A 20,319-nucleotide genomic window follows, 5' to 3' on the forward strand; every position below is an offset into this window, starting at 1 on the left:
CATTTCTTTTTTACTTCAAGACACACCTCAAACCCTCCAAGGTGAGGCAGGGTTGACCCAGAAGCAGTTGTTTCAGCTTGCCTCACAGCCCATTTCAAAACCAGTATCCAGAGAATTTGTTGGAAGTTTCAAGCTCCAAGACAGTCATTAGAAATTGTAATTCCATAGTGCTTACTACCCCTGATCAGCCGTTGAAATGCTTTTCGGCAAGTAGCACGCTACTCTAGAACATAAGAAGAATTAATGGTGGATTAGTGTAGGAAAATAGGAGTATAGTATTAGTATGAGTTAATTTGAGCAGAGGATATGTGAGTTTGCTAGTTGGATTGACTAGAGTAATGGAGGGATAGAGGAGGGAAGAATCCAGAAGTGTTAATTGGGAGTTTATAGTAATAGGATGAGGCTTGGGATGAGTAAAGGAGAGATGGAGGAGGGAAGAGTCTGTGGAAAGGGGTTAGGGAGATCAGAGTACCAGAAGTGGTTTTGGATGAGTCAAAAGGTGAGATAAATGAAGGAGAATTTAGTAGGGTCGTTTGGGAGATCATAGTAGTAAACTGAGGTTTTGGGTGAGCTAGATGTGGTAGAGGAGGGAAGAGCTTAGGCAGGGTAATGTTGGAGATCAAAGTAGTAGAATGGGTTTGGGATGAGAGAGTGGGGATGGAGGATAGATTGATAGAGTAAAGCTTATGAGACAGTAACATTTATAGTTTATTCAATTTTTTTTAATTTATTTTTTTTCATTTTATTTATAGATTTTTTTTCTCTCTACTACAGCAGGTTGTTTCATGCTCAAAAAGAGTGACTTGATGCAAAAATTTAAGAATTTTTTTAATGAATTTTGAACTTTATGGAGCCCTTGAGCTCTTGATGCAACAGGCTTTTTTTTTTTTGTTTTTTTTTTTTAAACAGCAGCTTGTGTCTGGTTTCTAGACCCACGATGGCAGCTAGCAACCTCAATCACCAATCATTCTAAATTATCAGCAGAAGCACTAGCTAGTAACAGATTTTCTTTAATATGAGAAAAACAAACTGACAAAAAAAGGCCACAATGAAACTATAAAGAAATTTTGAACGACCATAGTTTGCACTGAGAACAAAGGGTCAGGGGAATTTGGATGAGCCAGCTCTGAAAGCACTATAACATTTTAGGAACAAGTACCATTGTCAGTAACAATCTTCAAATTTGGGAAATTTGCAGATGACCGGCATGATTACGATGTAAACAGTCCAGTGAAGAAAGAAAAGAAAAACAGATACAAGCATCTCAAACATTAAAGTCGGTGTTCCAAAGAAACTATATTCTACATAGCATATTTTCTTTACAAAAGAAAAGAATAGCTGTAATACGGTCTTTGGGATATTTACCTTTCATCACCTTCCCGAAAATTCAGAAAGACATTCTAGCCGGGTAATTTGGAAGCCACAAAGGGCATGCTACCTCAATCTAAGCGATCATACACGAGGGAGCAAGTATGTGAATGAGCAGTACAAATCAGCATACCATAAGCAGGAGAGGCTAACAAATACTCCACCGACCTTTGAAAGATCTTAGTGCCCAAAGCAACAAACCACATATTAGAATAGAGAACCTACTTTTTAAAATCTAACTTTAAAAGGCAATCGTTACATAGTCCTCTCAGACTTAGGAGCTTCTGTTGCGTTCTGACAGCAGATATTGATGTTGACAGCGCAAAAAAGGCGATAAAGGCGTCATGAGCACATTCTGTAGAAGGCCCCTCAAAGGGGGCAAGCAGGTGAGCACCACCTGCGTTCAGCCGTGACTGCATAAAAGAGCCTGCCTTTCCTGGACACAGCCGCCAGCACAGCAGGCAGCAGTGATGTATTTTTCTCTCATGAAAACTCACACGAGTCCCTCGTCAGCTAGTCCATGAACACGTGCAGGCGGCCACTGGAGTTGCCCCCAACCAGGATGTTCTTCGTCGGATGCATAACATTAATGGAGCAGACAGAGCCCAGGTAATCCGCGTCGGTGAAGGCGTGCACCAGCTCGCCACTCTCGTGGAAGACTTCGATCTGACGGGGCTGGACCATGCTGCCCACCACAAAGCAGTCTTCCTGTCGGGGGTCCCACACTGGCCTAAACCGGGTGAGCCAGCGGCCTGTGTTATTGTTGTGCCTGGAGCGAGAGGAAGAGGGGAGATGTATTTCAGTTGGAAACAAAGAAAAAAGCGTAATTCAAATCTGAAGCAAAATCTTAAATCAAATGTGGTTGGCAGGATTAAACCCTTCACACATTTCAATCAACAATCCTAAAGCAAAGAGGACAAGAGGGGTTGACAGTGAGTCAACAGTTGAGTAAAGAGGATGTACTTCTTCCTGGTGACTATGGGAAGTAATGGTACTTTAAGCCTTGGCAGAAGTCTTGGGGTATTTGCGAGAAGACGCAATGCTGCTTGAGAGCCCACTTATCAGAGAGGAATGCCGCAGCGTCACAGTGCTGCTGGAACACGACTGGATCCGAGTAAGAGCAGCTTTTAAACGAAGGGAGGCGCCTGATAAACATCATGATAACTTCTGTAGTAAGAGGGGGCCGATAATCAGGACCAGTGCCCCACAGCCTCCCTTGATAGCACTCTGAAAAACAAGCATTTGTAATGTAACGGGTATCGCGTTTGCTCGTGTTAGAGCTGAGAGCGTTGTAAACTCCTAACCCGACTTTTCACTGGTAATGAAATCTATCGGCAAAAGTGCATTTATGTATGTAACCGGAAAAAGTGCAATTAACTGTGTAACAGGGCCGATATTATGTAAAGCGCTCGACTTCGGCCAAGCGAGATCGCGTTGGGAAAATAGAGAAAAAGTAGTCCACGAGCCGGCCCAAAAAAAAAAAAAAAAAAAAAAAAGCGAGCCTCGCATGTTTTCTGTACTTGGTCGATGCGCTCGAGGAGGGCTATCCACCGGAAATGGCATGACATATGCATGCCTTCCACTTATGAAATCAAGCAGATTCTAACAGGCAAGCCCACAAGCCAATGACAGACACTTACGTGACGTGGACAGGGCTCCAAGCCCTTTTTAATTACTAAAGCGTCTCGCTTAGCGAAACGCATGCGCAAGCGACGCTGGCTCGACCCTTACAAGTGACTGCACTGGTTAGGGTCAAGCCAGCATTGCATGCACTCACGCGTGCGTTTCGCAGCGAGACTATTTTGTATTTAGAAAAGGGCTCGGAGACCTGTCAACTTCACGTCAGTGTTTTTTATTGGTTGGTGGGCTCCCCTAATAAAATCTGCTTGCTTTCATTAGTCGAAGGCACGCATATGTCATGCCTTTTCCGGTGGCTAGTCCTCCTCCAGCGCAGCGACCAAGTACAGAAAACATGCGAGGCTCGCTGTTTTCCATCAGGCTCGTGGACTTTTTTTTTCCTCTAATTTACGAGCCCGATCTCGCTTGGCAGAAGTCAAGCGCTTTACATACTTGATTTCACTTTTTCGGGTTATGTACATAAATGCACTTTTGCCCGATAGGTGAAAAGTCTGGTTAGGAGTTTACAACGCGATCAGCTCTAACATGAGCAAACGCCAGACCCGATGCATTGTAAATGCTTGTTTCCTCTGCAGTAGGGACCACAACAGCTTAATGACATTTGGGGGGATGTGGATGCAGCCTATACTGTGTCCATCCAGTCTCCGTTAACTAGAAGAGCAGTGTCTACCCAATATACACAACAGAGACTGGAAAAGACACAGGGGACCAACATCCGTCACTCAATGGTGCAAGCAGGGCCGGTTTTAGGGCGGTGCAACCACATCTGGAGCAGACACTGGTGGGGGGCGCTTTGAAAATAATTTACGGGTTTAAAAGCTTTGAACTTCCTTGTTCTTCCAGCAGTTTTCAGACAACAATAAAAATGTCAAGACCACTCTGGTGATTAATGTTCCTGCTGGTGAGAGTTGGGAATAATGTCTAGTGGCAGGTTTGACTCATAGTAGCGCAGAGAGTTAATGTGCCTTCTGCAAAAAAAAACGCGTACCATGCAGCTCTCAGAACTGAGCGTGAGTGAACTATGAGCTGCGCTATAAAAATGAAATGCATCTTAGCGAGGGACTATGGAGGGATGAGGGGCACTGCTTGGGGTGGTAGTGACGGAATTCGTGGAGAAGGAGGTCACTGCGGTGCGAGCCACCCAAAAAAAAAAGTCGCACTGGGCACCAGGAGCGCTAAACCTGGCCCTGGGTACAAGAGCTGTAGTATGTGGTTTCCGGATCGAGGTAGCCTCTTCAATGGAGCTGCGTTAACACCGACGTTAGTGCTCTCTGTAAGAGGGGAGTGGAGACCACAAATATCCAATGCACAGAGGACAGCAGTTCATGAGTCACCCAGGAGTAGATGCTGAAGCAAGACCAGTTCGTAAAACAAACCCAAAAGTCAAAGGCTCTAGCACTCGTAATGCCAAAAAAACAAATCTCCAACTTACTTCAGTGACAGGAGAAGTGGGGGAGCTTCGGCATGCAGACTGGTGGTGTCGTAGACCCTGCAAAGGAACAAAGAAATAAAGTGAAGAACAGCCGGCCCACCCTAGTCCTCACAGGACATTTTAGGCAACAGAGGGATTAACAATCTAAACAACAATCTAGATGAATTGAGATCATGTTGGCATGATTACTATCCAAGGAAAAAACGTTCTTTCACTACACAGTGTGCACCATGGAAGTAAACAGCTACTACATCTGTAAAAAAGGCCTCACTAGCTCAAGCTGCTCCACTTCAGCGCAGCAAAAACAACATTCATATGGATATATTCATCACCTACACAAAAGTGGTTTTATCAGTGGCAGCTGTTGAATGAGTCAGATGCAACCATCAAGCAATATTTGCACATGAATAGCACGTTCAGGTATCCTTTCCACCAGGCTCGCCCCAACCCTGCTGCAATTTAGGAAATAGCCAAGACTTGCCTGTATAAAGAACACAATAAAACAAAGCATTATTCAGTCCAAATGTCAGCTCCGTCCTTCTATCACGTTAGTGTCAACTGTCTTTTTACCCTTGGACACTGGAGTGGCACAGCACACCACTGCCTGTCGGCTAGGTTCACGCAGCACACACGCCTACCTCTGCTAGAACCCTACACTTCTTGCCAAGTATTATTTGAACCCTTGACAAAGGATGAAGCATGCTCCTGGTTGATACATGAATTTACTGGCGCAAATTGCAAGTAAGTGTGAAACCAAAAACGAAATGCATAAATAAATCTTTCAACAGCTGAATGTGCCCGGACAATATCAAGACAGTGAGTTAGGTCTTTTGCCTACTGTTAACAGTTTTGGTGCTGGCAAAAACCACAACAAAGCATGATGAGAGAGAGTACTTAGCACAGTTGTGTCAGTCAAAGGCGTGGAAGCTCATGCAAGAGAGACAAACTTAGGAGATAATTCCCAAGCAAATTAGCCCAGCCCACCGATAAAGTGCTTAGAAAGCGTTCTAGCCCTGGGGAAATCTTGTAAGCAAATAACATGTTGGCTAGAGTGGTGAAGCTACGAAATAAACAAGAATCAACATCGATAGACCTGGACTATTTTTTATTTTTTTTCAGCACAAGGATTTTTGTTTTCCAGATTTGGAAAAAGTCAAGTTGTGGGGTGTATGATGGCCACCACCCAACTATCTAGAAGCACTCAACTACTCTGTGAAGATTATACAAGTTTGCTACGAAACTAACGAGAATGTGCACCCGAGTCTCCTAGCCGTCATTTCTGTAGAGTTGTATGCTTTTGGGAGGGAGTTGCACTCTTCATTGTTTTTGAGAGCCTATAACTGACTGGCAGAAGAAATCCAGTTGAGCTAACGGATTCAAATAACAAGGGAAGAGAAAATATGGCAGAGGATCTCTTCAGGGACTTGAAAGCTGGAATTTCCTTAGACAGAATTGGTAAACAGGATAAGAATCCGAAAGAGTGACTTAAAGACAAGTTTATCAGACTAGAGAAATTTAAGAAATCAGAGCTATCTATATTGTGGGATGGAGCTACACAAACAGAATCTTAACAGGCAGATCCCCACGTTGTTTAAGGGTTCAAATAGGTCCTACTTATGATGATTTGGAGCCGGATCTTATGACCAAATGGGAAAAAGAACTAACTCTTCTAGTAATCCGACTGAGATATTAATTATTAACTCCGACAGGAAGGTGGCTAAATTACAAGAAGATAAAAAAAAAAATCCAGAGATCGAAATTAGTGAACTTGACCTACCAGAGGCAACTCAAAAGAATTTCGATATATTGAAAGAGTTTTTTTTAAATAACCGCATTTTATCAAGATTTTATTGCATCCACCTATAACCAAGAAACTATGGGCCATATGTACGATTTTTTTTTCCCATAGACACAGAATGGGTAAAAACCTTTGCTACATCTGGCCCTATCACTTTTCATGCCAGACCATAGCAATGAGTAACCACGATTGTAATTAAGTGTCTATGCGCACAGGAATGGGGTTTTGTCCTAACTCGTTGTAACGTGTACCAGGCAAAAATTGATTTGTTCCAGTTTGTTCACAAACTGCAATTAAAAACAAAAATAATAATTCAGCACGAATGAAGTGTCAGCGGGGATACATTTGCAACCACATACTTTAGTGATTACACCATTCTAGCTGTGTGCGATATGGCAATGTTATTGTCTTGCTAATCTATTAAGGGATCCGGAAATTAGCACTAACCAGACAATTATAAGTGCTTTGAAGAAGAAATCTTTAGCTCCAAGGTTACCTAGTGGTAACAACCGGGTTTATTTTACAAAGCCTTAACCCAGATCTGGGTAAATGGTTGGAGGGGAGTAAGAGTAGGACACCAAGAAAGTATGGCAATTTATCAAAGTAAGAAATACAGTATTACATGAAATGAAACAAGATCGTAATGTGACCATCGTGGATGCTGATAAAGGAGGGTATACTGCTGTTATGAATAAGAAAGAGTATAATGAGGCGATTCCATCACAGCTATCAGACAGACAATGCTAAGGTAGGTTGGACAGTAATCCCATTCAGAGTGTCTGTAATCTAATCAATACTAAACTCAAGGGTTGGACGGACAATGGTTTCTCGATTAGGATGAGTATATGTAGCTGAAGGTGGTTAAACCTCGATACTCATGTCTGTGCACTATGCCCAAGATACAAAACCGGCTTCCATTTCCACCTGCCCGTCCAATCATGTCTGGGATTGGATCACCTACAGAAAAACTAATGGAATATGTTGATGTTTCCAGAGACCTTATGTAGCAAACGTACTAAACAATTACTGAACCTCATGAGTGACGTGATTTGGGGTAAGGACATGACTTAGGCCACACTAGATGTGATCTCCCTTTATAGTAGTATCACATAAGATATGGGTTTAGAAGGACTTGCATTTTTTCTTAAGAAATCAGCAGAATATATGAATCCTACATGGCTTCTGTTGGATGGGAGTAAACTGATTTTAAAGAGCAACGTTTTTAAATTCAATATCTACTGTCAACTGCAGGGTACAGCGATGAGATCCAGATCTGCACCCTTGTACCCAAACCTCTTTATAGGGTGGTTCAAGGGAGCACATGTCAGGGGTCCAGAAAGTTTACAGTGGGTCCACAAGATTACATTTTGGGTCAGATTTAGATTTCATTTTGATCATCTAGATTGGAACCAAGATGGATCTTCTACACTTTGAAACATACTCAAATAGTGACAAGAATATGAGATTTACAATGACTCACAGCAAGAGTATTACTGCCTTTTTAGATATTGAGCTATGTCTGCGGAGAGAAAATGGAGAGCAGGATGCTTCTAAAGAAAACGTTTCGCAATTCTATACTGCATGCTAAAAGCTCATAACGTTATTCTAAAATAAAAGCAATCCCAATGGGTGAGGTTGTGAGCGCAAGATGAAAGTGTAGCACTAATGAAGAGTTTGTTAGGAGTGTAAAACACAAAGAAAGATTTATCACAAGGGGCTATGATAGAGACGTGATTGACTTGGCTTTAAAGCTTTTTGTCCTACTTGTTCAAACTGCGCTGCTCAGGAATGATAAACATAACAAACTTAACAAGGGAAGCCACATAAGATTTATATCTAAATTTGGGAGTGATGTTGGGAGAATGAGCCGCATTTTAAATAAGCACTGGTTAATGCTCCAACAGAATGCAACTATCAAGGTATGTGTATCATTGCATCTGTGTAACTTGCTGTAGGGGTATAACCATTAAAAACCATTTAGTTGAACGTACCCTAGGTCAGGTAAACCACTAAATTGGCTTGATACTACGTCCAATGTTTTTATTTGTGGTTTTTGTTCAGCATTCAGAAGTCAATGGAAAGCAGGGGATACCTGCACCTGGTATAAGGTGTAAGTAAGTACCTTAGGTACCCACCACACACCAGGCTAGCTTCCTACAGATCTCACCTGAAGTTGTGCTTTTTTAAAGGAAGGATATTTTTAATCTTATTGGGCATTTCTATGTTGCGTTCAGTCCATTTATTGTGTTGACGCGTTCACCCATTTTAGGTAAACATTTGTTTTTTAGATAGATACATTATTGGTCTCTTTTTAGGGCACTAAGCTTATTCTCTAGTTGCTACAGAAGTTGTACAAAATGTACATGGTTTCAGCTATTTATTTACTGGGAGTACCGGTTGTAACACGCTCTTGGGGTGGTATTCCACTTTCCAACAAGATTGAGTTCGTAGTTGACAAGACCTGGGCCATCCATCTTTTTTGGACTTCGAGACATTTTTATTTTACCTTTACATATTTAGCTTTTAATTTTGTGCATTACCGCTTCCCATATACTAGCCACCAAGCAGGATCTTTATGTTTGACTTTTTGTAATTTTGGTTGTGGAAAATCTCTGTGCCGGTGACTGCATATATTTGCTGTTAAAATGGAAGATAGCAATCAGGGACTTTTTGCACTAAGTCCTTCCTTTAGCTTGCCTATTCCAAGGTGGCATCTATGAGGTACTTCACTCCAAGACTTGAGGCCCTACAAACATGGTACTTGGCAAAAGGTATGTGAAATATGGCATTCTTTTGTCTTTTGAAAGGTAATTTGTACACTTTTTATTGTTTGACTTTATTGACGTGGGAGTGATCTTCGGTATGGGTTCTACTGTTTATCTTTCTTTTACAAGGATGCACAGAATTCTGCTACGCTTTGAGTAGGACTTTCGTTCTGCAGTTTGTACATTTCCTGTGCTTCTGCATTAGATCATGATTACATGGGGCCTTTCATGGTAATTGTTTGTTTAGGATCATAAGGGTTAATACTCATTATTTATATGGGGACTGCTTTCATTAGTGGGGGTTTATAATGCCATCAAGGAAGTGTTATTTTACCCAAATTAAATCAACGTTTGAATTGGTAACTTCTATTTTTCTGATGGAGGCTTCTATACATTTCTGGTGGTCTAATATTTCCTTTAGTTTGCACTTTGCTTATATGGCAGGTGAGGATTGACCTCACGTGGGGAGCATATGGATTTATTGTGACTAGAATTTTAAATCATAGCCACGGATATAGCACTCCTATTTCTTATGAGACAATTTGATGTGTCTGCAGGCAAAGGTGACTAATGAGTTACTTTTTAGGGTTTTGAATGCTTAATTTATGAAAGTAAAACTAATCTTATTATGTATTTCTGGGCAGATCACGTCTATTTTCCTTTTTTGAGGTCTTCTGCTTTCTAGTGAAAGAGGATGCCCTTTGGTTTATTCCTCTATTGGTTTCTTTGACACATTCAGGTTTTTTTGTTTTTTTGAGTCTCTGGACACTGATAAATTTATAGACAGGACATCTATTGTTTTAATGTATACACAAAACAAGTGTTGGCTAGAGTGGTGAAGCAACGAAATAAGCATCAACTCCAAAAAAAGATGTGGACTACTGTCTTTGGGCGTTCAAGGGTTTCTGTTTTCAAATGCTTAGAAAGTGTTCAATTCATACAGGGGCATATTTAAAGTAAATTACACTACAGATTCATGCGCTGGTTCGAAAGGTCACTGAAATATACATCTTCTGAAGTTAGCTGACTTCCCATTCCCTCTTGCTCGGCTTCTAAACATAATACATAATTGTTGCACCAACCTACCACTGCTCTCTGTTAAAGTTTTTATGTTTCTGCATTTTAGGAATGGAGGCCCATATTTATACTCTGCGCTGAATTGCCACATTTTTTTTTACACTAATTTAGCACAAATTTAACTTTATACTTTGGCACTAGACACGTCTAGCGTCAAAGTTATGGAGTTAATGTCATTTTCCGGACAAGAACACCTACCTTGCATCAATGAGATGCAATGTAGGCGTTCCCGCCCAGAAAATGACAGTATGGCCCTTGCGCCATATTTATCACCAGTTTTAAATTTAGCACGGGGGGCATGGGGTCCTTAAATAATGTCGCTAAGCTTGATTAGCACCATTATTTAACGCCTGGGTCATGGCAGGCAATAGGGGACCTCTGAGCATGGTCAGAGACCATGGAAAGAGCCCACACGTGTCCTACCCTGGCCCCAGGGACACCCCTACCCACCCACACCAGGAAGACAACTAAGGATGGAGGACCCCGTCCCAGGTAGGTAGAAGTGGGTATGGGTAAGAATATTTTCTGTCCACGTGCCATAGGGGGTCCTAACTTTGCCCCCCTGCATGGCACTGGGTCCAATGGCCATTGGGCTGGGGGTCATGACTCCTGTCTTAACTGAGACAGAAGTCATGTCGATGGGGTTTTAACGTCCACAAAAATGACGCTAGTCTGGGCAGTGGCATTTTTTTTTTTTTTTTGCCTCTGCCCGTACTAGCGCCTTCCTCTGGACGCTAAACCCCCTGTTCCCCCTAAGCCTCCCCCACCCGGCTAGCGTCCTTTTCTAGGACGCTAGCCGGGCCTTACCGCCAGCTAGCATCATACCATAAATATGACGCCTGGTTGGCGTCTTGGTATGGAGCTAGCCGGCGGTAAACTTTTTGACGCTGAACTGCATTAGCACAGTTCAGCGTCAAAAAGTATAAATATGGGCCCTAGTCCACAAATTGCTGTTCTATTCATTGCAGACACCAGCAATCTACCAGTCACAGGCCCTGTTCTGCTGTTCAGACTGTGGACAGAAACAATGTTACCTAAATATTTTCTTAAATTAACGCTATTATGGCCCTAAGTATCTCTTCCATTTTGCGAGATACGAATGACAATGCAAAGTAAACATTCATATAAATATCAGTGGCATGATGGTCTTTACCTCTTGTGTGAGTAAAATGCAATTTACAGTATGTTTACAAATCATGAGATGCTGGGAAATAAGGCACAAGACAGCAGGATATAAAACTGCGCAGGGCGAGCCCCATGTGTTCCAAGTACGTCGCAGATGCAGTGGCGCTGAACCTAGAGGCCTGAGGGGACCACTGAACCCTGCTTATCTATTTTGCAAGTTAAACAGCTTCTAGTGTGCCAGTTTTCTTCCTTTCACTAGGGCCCATGACACTGTCTACACCATGACACTTTGCCGCGATAAAGTCAATTGTCGCTCATTATGCCTTGAGAGCCTGCAACCAGGGGAATAATTAAAGAAGAGAAAAAGCTGCAGAGTGGGCGAGAAAATGATTATCAAAGTAGCGAGTGTGCAAATCTGTCTGCATGTGTGCATGCACATAAGTGTGCATGCACAGTCAGATGAATCTACAAATAATGGGGCATTAAAGACTATAGGTACGTTATCTAGAAGGGAGTGCGTGGTGACGGAAAAAAGAATATGTTTTAGTTGAAAGGTTAAAAATTCTGTCAGAGGCTTTCCAGCGAAATTTAACAGACCACATGAAGTGCTTTGGGAACTGGGACCAAGTTGTTCTCAAAATATCAAAGAAAGCCTGACAAAAAATAATTAACAAGCATTCGCAAAGCCAATAGGTCTCAGCAATGGCCGAGCTCAGAGCTTTTGGCATTGTCAATGTGAATGTTTTTTAGCCGTATGCTTGTGAAGTTGCAGATGTGTCATGTGTTCGCTATTATTTTGAGGGGGTGCTTATGTTTTATGTGTGCATGTTTGTGTGTGTTTACACACACACACACCGTTATGTGATATAGCAGTGCTAGTGCGCGGTTGGGTGTGATCAGGCTGCTTGTGTATGTGTGTTGGTGTGCGATTACACATGCCTGTGTGATGTGCCCGTTAGTGTGTATTTATTCTGGGTATGGTGAAGTAAATGTGCAAGCCCAGAAAAGATGTCACCAAGAGTCCTGCAAGGAGTCGATAAATACGGCAAACAGCACACAGTACCCATTTGTCTGCAGCACTGTACACAGCACGAGCTGCCACAAAGGGGAGGGGTGGGTGAGGGTTAAAAAAGAAAAAAACATTTACTTGTTCCTGCCGCCAGCCTTGCTCCTCTTCCGGTTGTGTTAGTGTCCCAGCAGTCCCAGGGACACCGGCACAGGCTTCCCACACAACCCTGGTGCTGCCCTCATGCTATACCTAGCATGACAGCAGCATAAGAATTGGGCTGAGCGGCTTAGTCTGCCACTCAGACAGTGCACTGGAGTCTGCAGTTTCTCCAACCCGGCTGTGCAACACAGCCGGGTTGGAGAAACCTAAGTGCGCATGTCAGTTTGGCTGGCCTAAGACAGCCAGCCTGCCAAACTGACGTGCACTCTTGCCACTCCTCCTCCCTCCCCTCCACAATGGCCAAGCCCCACCCCTCGCTGCCCAGCAGCTGAACAATAAAACAATAGTTAAATTGTTTTATTTTTCAGTTGCTGGCTCAGCCAGTGGAGCGACCCTCCTTCGTCATTGCAAAGGAGCAGCCCCCCGAAGGTGCAGTTAATTCATGTGCATTATTTTGGTGTTGCACTCGCCTTTTAAACTGTTTTGAAATCTTTACACATTAAGCTAGATGCCAGTGTATGTTAATTTGAGGAAAGGCCCCGTTTTGTAGGTGTATATTATAGCAAGAAGCTTTCAAGTAGTCGCATGTTCACTGTGAATGCTGGACGTCTTTGTCCACTGTGTGGGTGTCCAGTCTTCCAGGACAGGAATACCAGCTAATGTTGCTTAAACGCTTCCTTTTGCATGCTGAGCAGCCATTATGCATTTGTTTTCCATGGACCTTAAATAGTCTTGCAAATTGTGGGATATGGCAGTGCTGCTGTGGGGTTGGCGTTAGCGCCTTCCCGGATAACTGAGTGTAGTTGACCATTGTTATATCAGCAAATTGTGTGGTTTGTTTTCAACACTGAGTCCTGATGATGGTCTCATGGACTGGCTGGCCAATCGGAGACCGAAACGTCGACAATTCCTCCACTTTAACCGCACTGATGACAGCTTTGGGCTGATGCATCCATGACATTTGTATTCTTTTGGAGTCACTTGCTTTGATGCTTGGAATTATTATTATTATATTGTAACATCTGCTAAGACTAGGTTTTGCCTCTCGAAGATCCTTTGATGTATTCCAAATTGTGGTTATGTTGGATCATTATGTGAAGGGGCATCCAGTGTGGACTATTTTGGATGTACTTAAAGTTTTGATTTGATTGATACATAATATTAATGTTTATACATCAATACGCTGCCTGCTGTGTTTTGTTCGTTTACTTATTTTTTTATGATATGCAGGTCGGATTAAGTCATTAATGTAACAAGTCTGAATTGAAATTACTCCTCCAGGAACACTATTCTTTTGTATTTATCTTACCCAGTTACCTGGGGGAATATTGGATTGCCCCCTGTCCTATTTAGAAGTACAAACAAGCACTGGCAAAGCCAATAGGTCCAACATTGGTGGTCAGTCTTAGTTTTGTCAATGTGTGTCAGTTTTGACATGGCTTTTGTAAGACCTTATTGTTGTGGGAGCTGCTGGGCCCTCACCATTGTAACAAATACTAGAAAAAAAGCAAAACTATATTTTGGTTTCAATAAGCACACATTGTCACAGAAGTTCCTTGCACTGAAGAAAACTACTTTGTGTGCCGGTATGCTCCTTGTGAAAGAGCAGATTACGATCATTATAATGTAACGTAACATGAATTTATAGAGCAAATCCTGAAACTGCAGTTGCAAGAAGACAAAATGACTTTTGACCTCTGTCTCTGAACACAGAGCAAATGTGACAAGAATAACATTTAAAGGCATCTTAATTGCGAATTCAGTTTTTGACTGGACAGAACACCTATTCTTTGTCCACTCGCCAGAAGGGTTGAGTGGAATCTAAAAATAGCTCAACCTCATAAAATAAAACTTGCCAATGCGAGTGGTCGAGTAGATTTTGAGAGCCCTGAAAGGGGTCTGCCACTTACCCAGTCACAGTCCAGTAACCACCACCGCAGATTTTTGCAGTCTCCTCCAAAATCTTAACATGGTCAGAGAGGTCCCCTTGAAGATGTGCCCACTGGGACGTTAGATCGCATTGCAGAGCCCGCATATGCCACCAAGCATACTTAACCAGGATATCAGTCCCAGCAGCCTCAGAGTCTACCTCACTGAAATTCGGAACTGTAGCTAAAAGATCAGAATCACAGCCTGAATGTCTTGGACTCTCTTCTTTCCTGCGGGGAAGGCACAAAACCGAACTGTGTCCAGAATAATTCTGATGAAGGGGAGCATCTGAGGAGGAGTCAGGTGTGGCTTCTGCACATTTATAGTGAACCCCAAAGATGATAGGTGGTTGACAACTGCCTGTGGTAAGCCTGCCTTCAACAGCCAGTCGTCGAAGTAGGGGAAGACTGGTACCTCCCAACCTCTGAAGGTGTGCTGCCTCCACCGTAATCACTTTTGTTAACACTTGACTGAACTGAAAATGCTCCCATCCCACCACGAACCATAGGTAGCTCCGATGGGCTTGCAGGATGGGAATATAGAACTAACGCCCTGCAGATCCAATGTCATCATCTAGTCTCTAGGGTCAAAGGCAGACAAGACCTGGGCCAGTGTGAGCAGTCTGAACCTCTCCTACGAGAAAGGATTGAAAAAGCGTTGCTCTAGAACAGACTTAGTCCTTTTGGGCACAAGAAAGTAGCAGGAATAGCAACCATGTCCTACTTTTGGCACCCTCTTGACAGTCCCTTGACCAAAAGGGGCTTGCACTCCCTGCTGCAAAATAAAGAGATGGTCCTCAGTCAGTCACTGGGGTAATGGTGGAAGGTGCGAAGGGGAAGCAAGGAAGGGTAAGGCATTACACATTTAGGGACAATCTTCAGGGCCCACCTGTCCAAAGTGATTGCTAGCCAACCTGGATACAATCAGTGGATTTTTGCTTCCTACTGGGTGGCTGTTGCCGTGCAAGAGTACACTAAAGAGGTCTGGCAGGTGTTGGGGGCAGCAGAGTACTGAGCGACAAGCAACTCTTGGCCACAAGGGTGGTGGGCACCTCGGTCTCTCCTGCAAAACTGCTGGGTTCCCTGCTGAAGCATAATAGGCTAGCAGTAAGGAATGCCTCAGCCAAAACCAAGAAAAGTATGTTGGAATTTTTGTGGTTGGCGAGACTGAACAGAGAAGCCCAGAGAGTGAGCAGTAGCCCTACTCTCCTTGAAGCATTCAGGGCAAGAGTCAGCCTTGTCCCCAAACATGCAATTCACACTGAATGCCATGTCCATCAAGGACTGGACATCACCAGAGAAACTAGTTGATCGCAGCAGCAACCGACGAAGAATGGCAATGCTGGTGCCTATAGGTCAGCCAAATGAGTCTGTGGTGTTCAAACCACAGTAAATTATGAATTTGGTCACATCCCGACCATCTTGCATCACCTGTGAAAGGGCAGGGAGAAGGTCTTCCCGTACACTAGGGAAGACTTGTGTCACCGTACCCTAAAGAGCATGAGTGTATTAGCCCAACAAATAGAAGGCATAGATCAATCACAGGGCGAAACTGGCTAATGAAGAGGCATGTTCTGAATGTCTCCACATGCTTTAATTCTCTGTCAAGGGAAGTGGTGGCAAAATTGTTGGGGTTGGTCCAGCTGGTGGAGGCCTGCAGCACAAGGCTCTCTGAAGAAAGATGCTGCAACAAAAATGCTGGAGTGGGGCAATGGCGCCTGGCGATTTTTCTGTTAACTGGAGGACCAGTACAAGGCTTGGCCCAATCCCCTAGGAGGGTATCTGTCTGGATACGTAGCAAGAGGAAGGGGCTCAAAAGAGATCTGGCCCAGTAGTTGGACCTCAGTCAGCATGTTTGTTTTAACCTACATGGTGGGGAGCTGGAGGTCAAGGACGTCAGCTGCCCTATCTATAATCAAAACGTAGGAGGCAGATTCTTCCGTGGATGGGCTGTGAGGAAAGAAAAGAGCTGTCTCTGGAGAAGTACATAGCCCACAAAAATCCTGAAAGCACTAATACCAATTGTCCTCGGCACAGGGCTGAGCAAACTCATACCCTTGGTCATAATCATTATCTGAGTTAGTGCAGAAGATGGAATGCAGTGAATGTTGGCTGTCATCTGAGTGCAGGAATTGGCACTTCATTCCGATTCAGTGCAGAGTCAGTAGATATCTGCAGAACCATAGAATAGCTCCACGTAACCCTCTGATCTTGCACAGCATGACTAAAGTTGTGGGAAACAGCTGCAGAATCTGCTCTTAAGTGAGCCGACTTAGAGAGCTATAGCAAGATGATTAGCACCACCTATGCGCATCAGAAGGTGAGCTGGAATGGTGCAAAGGAGCGGAACTCCGCTTCGTCGTCTTTTGTTTTTTGTGTGTACCGGAGGGCCTGGAGCGTGTTGAAGACAGGCATCTAGAGTGGCTCAGTCCACAGGAAAGGGACCTGGATCAAGCCTTGGACTCGAATCGATCCAGGCGCTGTGTCTTCTTGTGCTTGGCAATAAAGTTCTGGCTGGCGTTCTCTGATGGCTTTCAGTTTCATCCATGTGCAGTCTCTGCACCTGCATATGGTGGAGTTGTGGCTGGACCCTTAGACACCACAGGCATAACTGGTGGGGAGCTGTCCCAGACATCTGCTTGTGACAGTCTTTGCCAGGTTCACAACCTGTGGTCTTGTGTGGGGCAAAGGATTTGGGGAGGGGACATCCCTTGCACACTATTTTTTTTTTTTTTTTTTTTTTTAAAGAGATTAAAGGGCTCTGAGAGACAATAAGAAGCTCCAATCTGCATCTGGCGGTGCAGAAAGAAAGGAACCGATGACAGTGTGCAGGAGTGGCTATTTGCGCATTTGTATCGGAACAGCGTCGGTGTGGAGCTGCAAGGCACCACCTTCTAGCCAGTAGAGTTACTAGTGAAAAGTTTCCAGATCCAGTCTGGAATCTGCACCTAGAAGGTTCGATCAGAATGGCTTTCTGGAATAGCAACAGACGTGCTACCACTAGGGACACAATAAAAAATAACAGACAGTGAACTAGCTGCTTCCACCTCACAATCACCACTTAGCTTTGAAGTGGCATAAAAAACGTTGTTAGAGGAGAAGTCAGAGAGAGAGAAACACAAAGGTGAATGGGTGGGCATTCGGGGGGAGCCTACGGGGTAGAGAATGAAAGAGCTGGAAAACACATGCACTGCTCAAAGTGCTTAATCAAGAAGAAGAAAACAGGTTTGTGACAAGTGAGATTTGGAAAGACAAGTAAAAGAGACAATGATCCTGGAAAGGGACAAGCACAAGATGGAAGAAATGAACAAGGATAGCCATCGAATACGAAAGGAAATGAGTGGCAGTAAAGCTAACTAATGGTAAGCAATATCTGGGCTCCAAGTCCAATGCACGTTCTTGGTAAACCCACAACAGGTCTTTTCCAACCAGACAGATTGCACACACTAGTAGGCGACGTCTAAAAAACAAAGCTCAGTTGCTACACACTTTCTCTTACCGCTTTAAAAATCACTTTAAAGTCTCACCTACTTTACCCAAAAGTAGTTGAATTAATGATCCACTCCTGTGCCATCTACTGCCCGAATATAAATACGTAGACAGGTACGTATGTAAAATAAATTGGTCTAATTCACCTCAATCAATCAAAAAATGTCTTAAGGGCACTACTCACTTGTTAGCGTCTCAAGGCACTGTGGCAGGGGGAGTTAAGTTTGAGGTGGCTTGCTGTCATCCATTTGGCGATGTCGAGGAATCCGGCGTGCAAGTTTGTCTTGGCGGTGGCTGGGTTCCTGGTGAGGGAGATGATGAACTGGGTGTCCTCTGCATAAGAGATGATGGTGATTCCGTGGGGGCGGAGGATGGTGGCAAGAGGGGCCATGTAGATGTTGAAGAGGGTGGGCTGAGGGAGGATCCTTGGGGGACCCCACAGATCTTGGTGGCTGGAGATCAGAAGGGAGGGAGGCGGACTCTTTGGGTTCTTTTGAGGTGAGCCAGTCCAGGGCCTTGTGTTGAATTCCGGCGTCAAAAGGGCATGCGCGGAGGGTCTGGGGCATACAGGGTCAAATGCTGTGGAGAGGTCTAGGAGGATGAGGGCGACGGTCTCGCCCTTGTCCACTCTGGTCCTGATGTCGTCTGTGCAGGCAATGAGGGCGGTCTCAGTGCTGTGGTTCTTGCGGAATTCAGACTAGGAGGCGCGGAGTATGTTTTCTTCTAAGAAGTGAGACAGTTGGGCATTGACTATCTTCTCAGCGACCTTTGCGGGGAAGGGGAGAAGAGAGATGGGACAGTAGTTCATGAGGTCTTCTGGGTCTGCCTTGGGTTTTTTGAGGAGCGCGTTGACTTCAGCATGCTTCCAAACGTCTGGGAAGGTTGCAGTGTCGAAGAAACTGTTGACGGCGCGGAGCTGAGGAGCGATGATTTGGCTGGCCTTGTTGAAAATGTGGTGGGAGCAAGGATCTGTGGGGGAGCCTGAGTGGATTGAGTTCATGGTTTTGTTGATTTCTTCGTCACTGGTGGGGGTCCAGGTGTGTAGTTGGTTAGTGTGGGAGGGCATTGTGTTGTTGGTTGTGTCAGTGGTGGTGATGGTGGGTGATGCTGTGAAGCTGTTGTGTATGTCTGATTTTGAGGTGAAAGTAGTTGGAGACGGAGTTGCAGAGGTTTTGGGAGTGTGGAGGGTCGATGGTAACACCACCAATCATGCAACTTCTTCACAAAATTTGTTACCACCTGAACTGTATAGACCTTTTGTACTGTGGTTCTGCTTGCTGAAAATATTTTTCTTGCTAGGAAATACAGATTCATTGTATTGTGGTACCCCTATTTCATATGTAACACCATCCCCCACCCCTATGCCCCATGTGTAGTCATTCATATCTATCTGTGATGTAGATATTACAGCAGAACTGGAGACAACATACCAGATGAGGCATTCTTAAGTGGGATCTAGAAATGGAGACAATACTTCAGCTTATAAAACCTCAAAGTTGTATCCAGACATGAGCACATCATTTCACATTCAGCTTTCAGTAACAAACACTATAGCTAGATTGGGAAACAACACATTAGTAGTGACCTCAAAGCAATAGGTAAGGTGTCAATGATAATTGCATGCAGTGCTTTAGGTAGGACTTCACGCACTTTGACAACACCCAGGATGACCCCAGCAGAACTGGACCCAAAACCCAGATGTGGCCTAAGGAACAGCACACAATATGATAATACTTTAGATGAAGGGACTGCACACTAGTCAGTAAATATTCCAAAGTATGACGCCTTTAATATTACATTATACCAGATAAGACTTTATTAACATGGAGTAAACAACCTCCCATTGTGACGGATTGCCCTCTCTCTACGCTCTGCACCTAACAATTCCGTTTGCTCTCCCTATGCCCTCTTATATGGTTTAATCATTCTGATGTCATCAGATTGGAAAACTCTTTGTTGTTGAAGGGAAATCTGCACTACTGACTATACTTTACCTGAGGGGCAGGCAGTAGGGGATGTAAAGATGGCAGGGGTTGGGTGGAGAGGGCAGAGGGACACATTGCATGTGTAAGTGGAGAATACTGCTGCACATGCTACACCCATTCAGTACATAGCTCTGTATAATACAGAAGCTTAAATTTGTTTTCCATGCTCTACTTGTGTTGCGTGTGCAGCAAAGCTGGTTTAAATCTTTATTAAAGCCAAAACCGTTGACTTTGTAAGTGATATTATGCAGGCAACACACAAAAAAACCTGTTCTTTAATAGGCAATAGAAAACGCAGACATCCTGGAAGAACAAATATTGGAGGCGAAACTGTCAGATGGTTCACCAGTCTCCGGTAGATGGGCTCCTTTGACTTTATGACCCTCCTGGAATCAAATGGCTACAACAATAAAAACATGGCCTCTCTCCACAAACATTCTGTGTGTCCCAGAAGGCAACTCACTGCCTCACAAATCACCTCATCACGTTAATCACGAAGTGTCCTGTAGGTATGTCAAGCTATCGCAATTAAACATTGCTTTAATT

General features: G+C 43.8%; 1 protein-coding gene across 1 annotated transcript in view; it reads right to left on the bottom strand.

The window, feature by feature from the left end:
- Nucleotides 1–994: 994 nt before the first annotated feature.
- WDR76 (WD repeat domain 76) overlaps nt 995–20,319 on the bottom strand; it is an 86,516-nt gene continuing 67,191 nt past the window's right edge. The window contains exons 12-13 of the mRNA XM_069222971.1: nt 4,439–4,495; nt 995–2,137 (exon numbers count right to left, since the gene is read on the bottom strand). Coding sequence (XP_069079072.1) covers nt 1,882–2,137; nt 4,439–4,495 — 313 coding nt within the window. The 3' untranslated portion in view covers nt 995–1,881. The remainder of the gene's footprint in view (nt 2,138–4,438; nt 4,496–20,319) is intronic.

This window comes from Pleurodeles waltl, chromosome 3_1 (genome assembly GCF_031143425.1).
Source record: "Pleurodeles waltl isolate 20211129_DDA chromosome 3_1, aPleWal1.hap1.20221129, whole genome shotgun sequence".
Lineage (NCBI taxonomy): Eukaryota > Metazoa > Chordata > Amphibia > Caudata > Salamandridae > Pleurodeles > Pleurodeles waltl.